This window comes from Aspergillus foveolatus (genome assembly GCF_047715535.1).
Source record: "Aspergillus foveolatus strain CBS 279.81 unplaced genomic scaffold BDW70scaffold_97, whole genome shotgun sequence".
Taxonomy (NCBI): Eukaryota; Fungi; Ascomycota; class Eurotiomycetes; order Eurotiales; family Aspergillaceae; genus Aspergillus; species Aspergillus foveolatus.
This window is the reverse complement of record NW_027396161.1, coordinates 47,948-61,523: the sequence shown is the minus strand read 5'-3', so window position 1 is coordinate 61,523 and position 13,576 is coordinate 47,948. Positions and strand designations below refer to the sequence as shown.

The following is a 13,576-nucleotide window of genomic DNA, read 5'->3' as shown; positions in this document are numbered from 1 at the left end:
GGTCTTGCCCTTGCCGGGATCACCTTTAATCCAAAGCAATTGGCTTTGATGGCTGCTACGCCATTTCTGGAATTCAGCATTGCCCAACACCCATCAAAATGAGTCATCCAGTAAACCACCCAGGGGTTATTTTTCTGACCAATAAAAGATAAAATGGACGTATATAGTTTAGGAGATCGAGTAATATAATAAATCTCAGAAAAAAAAAAAAAAAAAAAAAAAAAAAAAAAAAAAAAAAAAAAAAAAAAAAAGTAAAGTTACGTAGTATCACGTAGCTCCCTACAGGGAGCGATTGACCCCTCTCGAAAGCAGTTATCAAAGGAACTCCTGAACTGGAAGCTCTCTTGCAAGCAAGACCACACAATCCCGCTGGTTCCATGCGAGCCTGGAAGGCGCTTTCATCGATGACAGCTTCCCACTGGCTTTGCCGTAAAGTATCGAGAGGATTCTTCTAGCGGTAGTGTTATATTGTGGCCTGGAGTAGAGATATTGGCAGATTGCTTCAGGGATCTGGAAGGTCATAGTTTCCAATCAACTTGTGCCAACATTGGGAATTGGTAAGGTAGAAACGAGCTCAGACAGGGACTCCTGCGATGAGGAGGAAAATTGGATCAGACACAATTTTAGGAGATAACCGGGCTTGGAAGTTTGAGATTTAGATGATGGCCCCGGGATGGCAATGAAAGCAAAATTCAGAGGGACCCCGGCAGTGACAGAATCCAAAGCCCCTTGTACAAAAAACTGACATGGCATGGCATAATTGTGTCCCGGCTGAGTGCAGCCGGGCTCCACAAGCCCTCGTAAGAAAGTCTGGCGCTTCACGCTGTTCTTTGTGAGGGAAAACATTTAACCAGCTGCTAAAATGCGGTGCTCTACAACTGTTTTCACTCATCATGTAACTGGACGCCGGCTGCTACTATGAGAGCACTCTTCCCCATCGAGAAGAGAAAAGAAAGTCATGTGGAACAAATGTAAGGAACATGGCCTGGCTTGTGGACCGAATGTCAAGGCCAGGTGGAGCCAGGCCAGAGTTGTCGAATGAAGGTCCAAGGTCGTTGGCAAGATTCTGCATGTTCTGCATCGCTTCCTGGCTTTATGGATGCGTCAGCGGTTGATAGCTTGGGTCCTTGTCAGCATACGAAGCTTTTTACCTAGTAGGTTCATGGTTCATGGTGGAATCGTAACATTCAGAGATAGCCTACTTGAGCAGGCCAGTATACAGATACCTGCGGTAGATCTGCTTTCTTCGGCGCTCTGGAATAGCTATCATTATGCTTAGATATAGTCACGACATTTGCATATTTCCTAACCAGCCCTAACTCTCATAAGATTGGATATTTTTGAAGGCTGATAGCGATGTAGATAAGATATATACCGGTACAGATAAGATTAGTGATGCCTTACAGGCATCAACGCATCGACCTTCCTTTCCTGTCAATGGCCAGACCAGTAAAGAAAGTCCTTCCGTATGCAAGCTCCGCGAAGATACATAAGACACATAAGACTTGAGCAGAGTCAGAGTGTTGCCTCTACAGATAAGCATCGTCTCAAGCAAGATGACGGACCTCTTCGTCGACCTCGTTGCGCCAAACGGTACTCGTTACTCACAACCCACAGGACTCTTTATCAACAACGCCTTCGTTGCGTCCAGTGGCCAGACGATCACCTCGCTCGACCCAGCGTTGGTTCACCTGCCATTCGGTTTGAATAATGACTGACGCAAAGGTAGGACGGACAAACCGATCGCCACCGTCCATGCCGCCAGCGCCGAAGATGTCGACCGCGCAGTGACCGCAGCCAAAGCGGCTCTGGTGCACCCATCGTGGAAGAAGCTGCCCGGCACCGAGCGTGGCCAGCTCATGGCTCGTCTGGCCGACCTTATGGAGAGAAATAAAGAGCTGTTTGCGACTATAGACGCTTGGGACAACGGTATGACTAGCCACTTTTACCCTTTCTTTTCTTTTCCCTCTTTCCCTTTTCTCTAGTACTCTACTCACTAAGAAGTCAGGCAAACCGTACCACGTCGCGCTCAGCGAGGATCTCGTGGAGGCGATCGGGACCATTCGATACTACAGCGGCTGGGCGGATAAGACGTTTGGACAGACAATCAGCACGACGCCAGCGAAGTTTGCATATACAATCCGACAGCCTGTTGGCGTTGTCGGTCAGATCATCCCGTGGAATTACCCCCTCTCCATGGCCTGCTGGAAGCTAGGGCCGGCGCTCGCTTGCGGGAACACGGTCGTGCTCAAGCCTGCTGAACAGACGCCGCTGAGCGTCCTTGTATTGGGCATCCTGATCAAGGAGGCTGGTTTTCCACCTGGGGTTGTCAACATCGTGAATGGGTATGGTCGCGAGGCCGGAGCGGCTCTGGCAGGGCACCCCCTCGTCGACAAAATCGCGTTTACGGGGTCGACCATGACAGCGCGGGAGATCATGAAGCTGGCTGCGGGGACTTTGAAGAACATCACCCTAGAGACTGGCGGAAAATCACCCCTCCTGGTCTTCCCTGACGCCGACCTGGAGCAAGCTGTTAAGTGGTCGCACTTTGGCATTATGTCCAACCAGGGCCAGATCTGCACCGCCACTTCCCGAATCTACGTCCATCAGAGTATCTTCCAGACGTTCCTGTCCAAATTCAAGGCCGCGGTTGAGACGACTTCCAAAATCGGCGACCAGTGGGACGAATCCACCTTTCAGGGGCCACAGGTTACACGCGCCCAGTACGACCGGATCCTTTCCTATATCGAGACCGCGAAGAAAGACGGTATGGCAATAGTCACTGGCGGCTCAGCACATGCCCCTTCGAGCAAGAACAAGGACGGCTATTTCATCCAACCGACTGTATTCACTGGCACTGACGACTCGCATGCTATCGTCCGTGAAGAGGTCTTTGGCCCGGTTGTGGTGATCTTACCCTTCGCGTCCGAAGAGGAAGCCATCAGGCGTGCAAATGATACAACATACGGACTCGGGGCGGCAGTTTTCACGCGCGATCTGGAACGTGCGCATCGTGTTGCTGCTGAGATAGAAGCTGGCATGGTCTGGGTCAATAGTAGTCAGGACTGTGATCCCCGGGTGCCTTTTGGGGGCGTCAAGCAGAGTGGTATTGGGCGTGAACTGGGCGAGTCGGGCCTGGAGGCTTATACGCAGGTTAAGGCCGTGCATGTGAACATGGGCAACAAGCTTTAGAACAGGAGAAAGCAATGGTATGGTTCAGAATATGGTAATGAACAGTGAACGTGATCTGTTGTAGCCCTATTACGTGTGTCTATTTATAACAAAATATAAGTATAACCTATCAGTCCAAGTCCTTGAGCCGTGAGGATTAGAGATATTACTCAATGGAAATAATGTCATAGCCATGCTTTATACTTCGGATCTGCTTTATAGGAGGGGCGCTTCGAACAGCGCGTCCGTTCTCAAAAGACCATTCATAGAGTGCGGACTAATGCATAGTGGTATGCCGATTTGGAATAAGAGAGTAAGCAGTATAGGGAATCGGGCTTTAATCTAGATACAAGGCTTCAACATGTGTCACGCCACAACCAAAGAAGAATGCCTGTCTGAATGCGTCGAGGCCACTCTTGCTGTAGAGAGCTGTAATCCTCAGCTTCGGACATCAGGCCCAATAACGGAGCTACGCATTACCCACGAGATTTTTATCTAAGAGGACTCTGCAGGCGTTCAGAGCCCATAATGGGCCAGTATCCCATATCTTTCCTCTGGCTCCTATTGAAGCGAAACAGCTGAGGTTTCCGGTAAGGGTTCAAACAGGAAGGCGATTCCGATACGGTAGTTTAAACTAGCTGCAGATAACGTCAATGCAAGTGAACGGGGCTGATAAATAGGGTAAAGGTCAGTAGTCTTAGTCTGATACTCTGGACTTTGGTTTGGATGACTTTGCCACAGAGTAATAGGCAGGTTCTTCCTCGATAAAGTTGCGGCGGTGTCAAAGTTCCTCAGATATGTGGTTATCCATTACGAGAGAATAATTAATCTCCTCCAATCTGATAGCGGGCAAAGACAAGACCCCGTGGAGTGTTTGGTGGCCATTGGACGTTCCCCAGACGATACCTAAGATCGTGGAGTCCCCCAGTATAGTTGACAATATAGAACCAGAGGACGGGACTGGGGTAGCCACAAGGTAAGCAAAAGGTATAAAAATGGAACCTACTATAGTCAATCTTGAACAAATATCTTCATCAGGCGATCTAATAAATCTCCAGTACTCGCAGAAGACCAGCGGCCCAGCAGGAGGTATATCTCTCATCCTGGACCCATAGATAAGGAGACATGATTCGGCGCCGGCTCTTGTAGCTACGCTTACTACCTCCTCCTAAGGCTGCAGATTCCACTGCGCATCTAGCCTACCTCCGTCTTCCCCCTTTAAATCTGGCACTCCTGGCGGTTGCTATATCGGAACCTGTTTTCTCACATTCCTCGTCCCTGCACAGTCCAGGGGCTCTTGCATCACATCTCATTATTATCTTCTCGTCTGCGTCAGATAAAGACTCTTCTGCTACTTTATTTCCAGCGAATTGCCTCTAATTCGAATTCTTTGCTGTGCCACATTTAGCAGATCCTAAACCATGTCCTTCCACGCCGACATACCCCAACCCCAACCAACAAACGGCGATATCGAGCGCACCCAAGCTGAAAAGAAGCACGAGGAAAACCCCGCGATGGCCGTTGACGAGCAAAAGGCCGAGAGCGTGCCGTACCGGCAGGACGTCTTTGGCGACGAGGAGCACGCCGAAGTCAAGTACAAAGTCCTCAAATGGTGGTATGAATGCAACCCGACCCCCAACCCATTCCTGCTCCCTACTAAGTGCTCTGTCATGATTCAGGCAATGCGGCCTCCTTATGGTCGCCGAAACGATCTCCCTGGGCATTCTCTCTATCCCAGCCGCAATCGCAGGCCTTGGCCTCGTCCCGGCAATTGTGATCCTCCTCGTCATGGGGCTCATTGCTTCATATACGGGCTACGTGATCGGGCAATTCAAGTGGCGGTATCCGCATGTCGTCAGCATGGCTGATGCAGGGGAGGTCCTGATGGGCCGGTTCGGGCGAGAGGTTCTCTTCGGCGGACAGATGCTCTTCTTGATCTTCCTCATGGCCAGCCATATCTTGACGTTCACGGTGGCAATGAATAGACTGACCAACCACGGGACCTGTTCTCTTGTCTTTGGGGTTGTTGGGCTTCTTGTTTCTCTTGTGTTTTCCCTGCCCAGGACAATGAAGAATATGTCGTGGTTGTCGCTTGCTTGTGAGTAACAGCCTACCACAATGAGATGTGAGGCTAATTCTATCACTTTCATTCAGCGTTTATCAGTATTTTCACAGCCGTCATGATCGCCATGGTCGCCATCGGTGTCGAGCACCCTGGAGGCCCAGTTAAAGCCACAGCCGAGACAAATCTCGTCACTGGCTTTACGGCTGCACTGAATATCATCCTGTCATACGGTAAGACTTCTCATTCTCTTCCTGCCAGTGATATATCAGTCTAAGTCTTACAGCGAGCCATAACGCCTTCTTCAACGTCATCGCTGAGCTGAAAGAGCCCAGAGACTTCCCCAAAGCCCTCACCCTGCTGCAGTCCATTGACATTACCCTTTATCTTGTTTCCGGTGTCGTGATCTACTACTTCGCCGGGGACGACGTCAAGTCCCCGGCACTCGGTTCAATGAAACCATTGGTGTCTAAGGTTGCCTACGGGGTGGCCCTACCAACAGTAAGCCCTCCTCAGCTCTCCTGATTACTCTCTCTAAACCCGGCTCACTGTGAATTCTACGGTAGATTATCATTGCCGGCGTGATAAACGGGCACATTGCCTGTAAGTCCATCTACACACGCGTCTTCGCCGGCACCTCCCACATGCACAAGCAGGATTTCCGGGCCGTGGGATCCTGGATCGGTATTGCGGTGGGACTTTGGGTCATCGCCTGGGTGATTGCAACTGCGATTCCGGTATTCAGTAACCTGCTTAGTCTTATGGTATTATCACCCTATCCCGTCTCCCGTCTTATGCAGAGGCTGATAAGAGACAGACTGCGCTCTTCGCCAGCTGGTTCAGCTTCAGTCTTCCTGCTGCGTTCTGGCTGTTCATGAACCGTGGTCTGTGGTTCTCGGGCCCAAGGAAAACTGGCATTACCATTTTTAACTGCCTTGTTTTCGGGATGGGGGTTGTGATGGTACGTTTCCATTCTCTATCTCACAAAAATCGAATCCACAACTAATCACAAATGTCGCCAGTGTGCACTCGGTCTATATGCAACGGGTAAAGCGATCCATGATGACCCCGCTGGAAAGAGCTTTTCGTGTGTGACTGACAATGCCTAAGCTACTGTCTTGTTTCTTAGTCTTTGGGTACTGTCTTACTGGCTTGAATATGTGTTTCGTGTGGTATCGGATGGTCTTTTTCCAAGAGATATATCTGTTTCAATTATCTTGGTAGACATTACCACTAAGTCTATATATTCCGCATTATTTAATATAAAACCCTGACCAATATGATAATGTCAAAACTAGCAAACTATCCACCGGTCAAGTGTATAGAAGCCATAAAAATGGTTGTCAAAAACATACAACAGCTGGGATTCGCATGTGGTCACCCACCATACTACTAACCAGCCGGCGTGTGGCTTAAGTACGGCTGAGCAGACGGGAAGCCCTGTTTTCCACACCCTATGGTCGTATGTACCAGAAGACTTATGGCGATGGCCTATATAGAACAAATGTTCAAAAAAGCACGCGCATGTCAGTCATATAAACCTCAAGCCAATAAACAAAGGATGCCTATCAAGATGCCTATCCGTATGAACGATATGCCTTACTTATTTGCTGTGCCTCTAATTTATTCACATTAGTATGCTCAAGGCACTGATGTAGGTACCGGAAGTCTGGTCAGTAAATACTAATATTTGTAGGCAAACGCTTGTGATGCAAGTGAATACTTGAAGAATGTTATTTATGCTTCGACTGATAATCCATAACACAGTGGCCAATGCCTCTACAACTTGGAAAGTCGCCCGTCCGGCTGCAAAACCGAAAGATGACTCTCCCGGATATCAGCTATGGTCTGGCACCTGCAAGATATCAGTATTTCCGTGCTGCCGAGAGCAAACCAGCTTCTGTACTCACCCAGCCAGTGCCATCGTCACTCTTAACTCCTGCCTTAGGATCTTTATTGCTAGCTCGACTCCTTCCTGCCCGTTGTACTGCGACTTTCAGCATATAACAAGACAATTTAAAGGGAAGAAAATGAAGAATAAGAGAAGTAAACGTACAGCAAGACCCCAGATAGGAATCCTCCCCATAAAGCAGTAACTCGCACCCAGCGCCAGAGCCTTGAAGATATCGGACCCCCGCCGGATGCCTCCATCGATAGCCAGGGGTATACGTCCCTTGGCGATTTCGGCGCACAGCCGCAGCGAGTCGAGTGTTGCAGGGACGCCATCGAGCTGACGCCCGCCGTGGTTGGAGATGACGATGCCGTCAACGCCGTAGTGGATGGCGAGTTCGACGTCCGCGGGCGAGCACACCCCCTTGAGCCAGATCTGCATCGATGTGTGTTTGCGGAGCCAGGGGATCGTACTGGCCCAGTCAAGACTCGGATCTGACAAGGACTATCGGTTAGGGGCGTCTATGGTTCTTGAGATAGAGAGCCTCACCATAATCTGTCTTATTCGACAGGTCACTGCCGTTGCTCAAGATATTCGGCCACTCCATGTCTTCTGGGAGAACGAAGCTGTTCCGGAACTCGTTCAATCGCATCCCCAAAACGGGGACGTCAACTGATAAAAACAGCGCCTTGTACCCAGATTCTGGCACCGTTAGCAAAGGATTTCCTCAAACACGAATTGATACGCACTTTCCGCCCGCTTCAACAACTGCAGCGTTATAGATCGATCACGCAGCACGCACATCTGCATGACATACGGGTTACCCATCCCCTGGGCAGCTACATCCTCGAGGGAATAGTTCGAGTACGAGGACAGCCCCATGCAGATGCCAAACTTGGCCGCGGCGCGTGATGTGGCGAGTTCGCCGTCCGGATGCGCGAGTTTTTGCGAGGCGGCTGGGCTGAATCCGAAGGGGAGAGACACCTGTGCTTGATACCGTCAGCCATGTTTCCACTGGATTTAGTATCTGGTTAAGACCTTCGTCCCCAGTATCTCGGTGCTCGTGTCTACTTTGGCGACGTTGATCAGGACCCGGGGAAGGATCCTATACCGGTCGAATGCGGCCTCGTTGTCGCGTAATGTGATCAGGTCCATGGCGCCTTCGTTGTAGTAGTCTGACTGGTCAGTATATAATTGCGTGGTTTTTCTTTCTGTGGCTCAATTACCTCGAACCATGGCAGGAAGCCTGCTGCTACCGAGCGCCTTCAAGTCGGCAATGCAGGATACGTCCTTGTGGAAGCTCTCTCCTCGGTGCGCCATTGTGAACTCGAGCAATGTGAGCTCAATCGATGATACAGGGTTCGTAGAAGTCGCTGTTCACTCAATACAGAGTTGATAGGCGGTCTTGTGCGGAAATATACTGCTTCTTAGTGCACGATGAAGCCTAACGAAACGGTATGGCCACGGCGTCAGCTTCCTATCGCAGAAATCGCTGGCCAGCTCGGTCGGGGTTGCCTGCCCCTCTGTGCTATCAGTAGCTAGCAGACTCTATCCACAGCCATTCTTCAATCTCAGCATATAGTACGGTCTTAATGAGCAGGGTGTCTACTATCCATACAGAGCTTCCTACCGGATTCGAATCTCTGCCTGCCCGTGACAGGCATGACAGGTTCAATGACATATTCTCTTTGAATGCAATAAAATAAGGCTACGCATGACCCAGATGCGCTTCGGCCTGCTGTTCTCAATCATGGCCCTCAATTTGGAGACGATAAGCGGAGCATCGAAACGGGAAAGTGGTTCCGATGTCGGCCCCGCTGTGATCGCTTCCCGTCTCGCTTCGACTGTCTCTCTCTCCTCTGAGCAAGCCTCTGTCCACCCTCTCGGACTGTCCTGCTTTTCTGATCCAGTCCCGTCAGAATGCCCCGCCCCCGCAGATCCCACACCCTGGGCGCCTGTCGGACCTGCCGTCGCCGTCATGTCAAGTGCGACCAGAAACGCCCGGCCTGCCGCACCTGTCGTACCCTCGGGGTGCCCTGTGAAGGCTTCACCAACGAGGTCCGGTGGATGCGCGACGGTAGCGACGACGGCGATGGCGACAGCAAGGTCGGGGACCAGCAGGGAACTCGCCGTCATCTCTATACGGGTCAGTTCCCTGCCTTTCTCTGCAATTTATACCTCCAAATAGTCTATCCCCCGCTGACATATCCATCTGCAGAACAATTGCGGCAGTCGATGAGCACCTCGCTAGGATCAAACCTAGTCTCTGGCTCTATCAGCGCCTCCTTGGCCGAGATTGATCTCAAAACACGCGATGCTGAGCATCCCCCCGGCGGTGATATCGTCATCGGCCCGTTTGGCGTGCTTGATTTCGGCTCGACCGAGCCGCGAAAAAACATGCAGGACAGCCAGAAAAAGACGACAAAACAGCTAGAGCCAAGCGGAGAAGCTCCTCATAGCCCGCCGCAGACGGCCTCTGCCGCAGAGCAGGAGATACAGGAATTGCCGACTCTTACCAACGACTCCCCCTCGTACATCGATGACTTTTTGCATTGGTCAGATATCCTCGGCCTGAGCCCTGAGCAGCCAGGCTTCTTCCAGCCATCCATGCTCGACTTGGATACGTATCTGGCCGATCCCATCTCCGAGTCGTTTGCGGTGGACATGAATGTGGGCGGGGGGGCGGAACCCAGGAGCATGGCCATCCCGACACCTCCAAGTAGCGCTATGGAGATGGCCTCTACCTTTCTTGATGCGGCCGCCCTGGCAGATGCCCCGTATCTGTTCAAGCACTTTAATGAGAATGTAGTGCCGCAGATGATGATCATGCCTCTTGGTGACAAGTCGCCGTGGCGGATACTTAATCTCTCAGCCGCAATGGCGACATACAACGACCTCACCATTCTCGGCTCCCAGAGCATCAGCCATGCACGGCTAGCAAATCTCTATGCCCTCCTGGCATGCTCGGCAGTTCATCTCTCAATATCACACGGCTCAACCGGCTCCGCACACTGGCAGCAGGCGTCCGGTCAGATGTTCGAGCAAGCCAGAGACCACATGCAGAAATCGCTGAAGCTGGAAACGCGCGAGCCCAAACGGGCCAAATATAAGGATCAACTGATGGCAATCTGCTGCTTGATCCAATACACAGTGGGTGGACACCTCCCTCAACTTAGTCAGATGCTCCGCTAACCGATGGCAGGTCATTTCAAAGCAGCACCAGCATGCGAGGAGCTTCATGGTCAATGCAGAATACATCCTGCGCATGCGTGGCCTGCTCAAGCACCGGATCTCGCAGAAGTCACGGCTCTTACATCACATTTACACCTGGCTGCGCCTGGTCGGAGAGAGCACGTATGTTCTGCACGACTACAATCCATCCAGCACTTTTATCGAAGCATTGAACTCAAACTTCCAACGGCCACGAGTAGATGCAATTGTAGACAGTTCCCCAGAGCTCAACCCACGACTGGATGATTTCCTGCGTCTGGAAGCCCACGACGCAGACAGTGATCTGAACATCAACGAACCAAAAGATGAACAAACCGGGCTACACGATATCCATCTACAGGACTCACGCAGTTTCTCAAATACCCTATACAAGCAGGTCTACGGTATCCCTGAGACTTGGTTGAGTTTACTTTCTCAAACGACACGGTTGGCGAACGTCATGGAAACGTTCCGCATTGCCCAGCAGTCCTGTGGGAATACAAGCCTCGATGCATGGGAGACCCTCCATCGGCGCAGCGTCAGGCTGGAAAATCTGATATGCTCGTGCGATCTCTCTCTTGTAAGAGACCCCTCCAGACCGCACGACCATATGCTCCGAGCCCTCAACGCAGCGCTGGTCATCTTCTTCTACCGTCGTATACGCCGGGTACATCCTGCCATCATGGCCGCCCACGTCGACAGCGTTATCTCCTCATTGACTGACTTTACAGCTGCCTTGCCGCCTGAACATCGCACTGGACCTGGAGCTGCATGGCCGGCGTTTATTGCAGGTTGCGAAGCCCTCTCATCTCAGCGGCGAGAGGCGATTCTGGCATGGCTTGACAATGCCATCTCAAATTGCGGCCCTGCCGGTTTCAGCGCCGCGAGAGATATCATGGTCGACCTGTGGCATAAGCAGGACGGGCATCTAGAGAGGAATCGCGGCGAGCCTATGCCAACGTGGACGACGTTTATACGGGAGCGGGAAATATGGCCTCTATTTTGCTGATGTATTCCTGATTCAAACGTCGTCATGGTGGGATGTGTAACGAACAGTGGTTTTCCTTCATTATGTATTCATTTTATGCAGCCATCTACCATATGCAATTAGATCGTAGCTACGCCAGCATTCTTTAGCAACCTCTTCAACTCCTCCTGCAACTCTGGACCCAGCAGCGCAAACGGTTTGCGGAGGCCCCCAGTCGCCTGCCCCGTCAGCTCAACACCTGTCTTTACTGCGGCGGCATAGTTGTGCGACTCGAGAAACTTGCAGATTGGCCATGCCTTGCTCCAAAGCTCCCTCCCTTTATCCAGATCCTTCTTTATACAAACTGCCTCGTACAATTCCACCGCCAGCTCCGGGATGATATTCGCAGCACCCCACACGCCACCCGGACAACCAGCGGCGAGCCCATAGAATGTAAGTGTATCCCAGCCGTTCAGCGCAGTGATCTGGTCAGAGAGTCCAAAGACCAGCTCTGTGAATGCCGGCGCATCACCAGACGTATCTTTGAGCCACCTGACCCCGACCCTACTCAGACCGGCAATCTCAGAGGGCGACAACTTAAGCCCCGACGCGGAGGGGATATTATAGTACATTATAGGCAGAGTGCTCTTCTCATGAATCTCGGCAAGCAACTCAGTGAGTTGCTGCAGGTTAACGGGGTCATAGAACGGCGGCACTACCATCACCGCCGCCGCGCCGACCTCTTTCGCGTGCACGGCGAGCTCGACTGCTTCGGAAGTCGAGGTTGCGCCTGTCCCTGCGACCACAGGGACGCGGCCGCCAGCGAACCGGACGCAGAGTTCGGTGAGCTGCTTGCGCTCGGAGAGCGAGAGGGTCGTGAATTCGCCGGTGGAGCCGCCGGGGACGAGGCCGTGGATCCCGGCGTCGAGCATGTGCTTGATATGTAATTGTAGTCTGGCTTCATCGATGGCGGTTTTGTCGTCAGTGAAGGGGGTGACGAGGGCGACAAGGATGCCGTTTAGATTGAGGTCGGACATTGTCATATATGGGAAGATAGATCAATGCAGATGAGAGCAATGGATGGATCGCGATCAGTCGTAGAGACAGGAAGGTAGAGTCTTGGTCTTGATGATAGAATAACAGGATAGATAGGATAGGGTAAATTAATCGTCTGGTATACCTAGGTAGATATAAGCTAGGGCTCGACGGAAACGCCTTCCTACCCTGGTGGCTGGCTCCCTACAGAAATACATAGGAACCACTTGCCTTTTTCTGGTTTTATCTAGCTAAATATGAGAGACCACTATGGGCTTTATTTGATTACTCAGTTCCTGTCTGGCTATAAGCTAGACAGCTTTTAAGGTGGGCATGATGGGGTTGCCCTTTTCACCACCTCTTCGTTAAAGTCTTATTCAGCCTCAACTTTCATCGAGACCTATAACTATCTCTATGGTTCGGAATTCTTACATTCTATTCAATATCAGAGTCTTTCTAGACTCGCCCATTGCTTAATGTCTTGCAGCTGGTGATCCAAAATGCGTCCTGCCAACATACACTGGTATAAAGTTGTCCCGCCAAGTCCCTCCAGAGAACTCTCGCCTGGATACAAAAATACATTCACTGACTCATTAGTTGACTCTAGTACCTGACTGCAGTAGCTGAGCACTTGTTGGCGAAGTGTGCCAGGGGGCTTTGAATACCTAGACGGCAATGGTAAGCATCGACTCAATCCCGGACAATCAGGTATGTAACCCGAAATATCACTGTTTTCAGCTGTTCCTCTGAAGGCCAAAGTCAAATAGAAAACTTCCGTGCCACTCTCATCCACAGCTGGCTAGGGATGGTCTTTAGTTCCCATCCCGATTCGTGCGGTTGCACCATGTTAGGCGTCTCATATCCACCGACGGTAGGTATGCAATATCTCAACAGGTTGCGCAAGACTTGTCAATCATGCAGAGCGGGCAAGTGAACGAATCTGTCGGCGATTTCGAGGCAGGGATCAGCTTTAGGCGTTCTGTGAACCTATCAGGAGCCCACCACACGGACATTTTTGTCCTACAATCTCACATCTGCTAGTGGCCTCGAGGAGCCGCGGGTGGTACTGATGACGATCATTCCCCGCACTAGGATAGCCAATATCTTAGTTAAAAACGTAAGGCTCAGAGCGCCAATGATCCTTTCTTTTGCGGGAAGTTGCTCGGTTTCGCATCTGATACCGGGCCCAGGGCTGAGGTACAAAAGGCGAATCGCATCCGTTGTAAACCGTTCATCATCA

The 13,576-nt window shown here is 51.2% G+C and overlaps 5 protein-coding genes across 5 annotated transcripts; 3 read left to right on the top strand and 2 right to left on the bottom strand.

The window, feature by feature from the left end:
* Positions 1 to 1,556: 1,556 nt before the first annotated feature.
* Positions 1,557 to 3,192, top strand: BDW70DRAFT_172161 (aldehyde dehydrogenase ALDH; the record flags this gene model as incomplete). Its single annotated transcript, XM_073743432.1, has 3 exons — positions 1,557 to 1,681; positions 1,730 to 1,929; positions 2,009 to 3,192. The coding sequence occupies 3 exons, from the start codon at positions 1,557 to 1,559 to the stop codon at positions 3,190 to 3,192; spliced, it is 1,509 nt and encodes a 502-aa protein (XP_073591540.1).
* A 1,400-nt stretch (positions 3,193 to 4,592) lies between these two features.
* On the top strand, positions 4,593 to 6,342 carry BDW70DRAFT_172160 (transmembrane amino acid transporter protein-domain-containing protein; the record flags this gene model as incomplete). The annotated part of the gene is made up of 7 exons (XM_073743431.1): positions 4,593 to 4,786; positions 4,851 to 5,269; positions 5,326 to 5,466; positions 5,520 to 5,734; positions 5,800 to 5,997; positions 6,051 to 6,194; positions 6,256 to 6,342. The coding sequence occupies 7 exons, from the start codon at positions 4,593 to 4,595 to the stop codon at positions 6,340 to 6,342; spliced, it is 1,398 nt and encodes a 465-aa protein (XP_073591539.1).
* A 670-nt stretch (positions 6,343 to 7,012) lies between these two features.
* On the bottom strand, positions 7,013 to 8,444 carry BDW70DRAFT_172159 (alpha-hydroxy acid oxidase; the record flags this gene model as incomplete). The annotated part of the gene is made up of 7 exons (XM_073743430.1): positions 7,013 to 7,088; positions 7,144 to 7,220; positions 7,290 to 7,618; positions 7,674 to 7,826; positions 7,874 to 8,108; positions 8,163 to 8,299; positions 8,351 to 8,444. 7 exons carry the CDS (start codon positions 8,442 to 8,444, stop codon positions 7,013 to 7,015), a joined length of 1,101 nt encoding a protein of 366 aa, XP_073591538.1.
* Positions 8,445 to 9,044: 600 nt separating this feature from the next.
* Positions 9,045 to 11,479, top strand: BDW70DRAFT_172157 (Zn(II)2Cys6 transcription factor; the record flags this gene model as incomplete). The annotated part of the gene is made up of 3 exons (XM_073743429.1): positions 9,045 to 9,270; positions 9,343 to 10,274; positions 10,327 to 11,479. The coding sequence occupies 3 exons, from the start codon at positions 9,045 to 9,047 to the stop codon at positions 11,341 to 11,343; spliced, it is 2,175 nt and encodes a 724-aa protein (XP_073591537.1). The 3' UTR covers positions 11,344 to 11,479.
* BDW70DRAFT_172155 (dihydrodipicolinate synthase family protein) lies at positions 11,330 to 12,338 on the bottom strand (the record flags this gene model as incomplete). Its single annotated transcript, XM_073743428.1, has 1 exon — positions 11,330 to 12,338. The coding sequence occupies one exon, from the start codon at positions 12,336 to 12,338 to the stop codon at positions 11,442 to 11,444; it is 897 nt and encodes a 298-aa protein (XP_073591536.1). The 3' UTR covers positions 11,330 to 11,441.
* Positions 12,339 to 13,576: the final 1,238 nt, after the last annotated feature.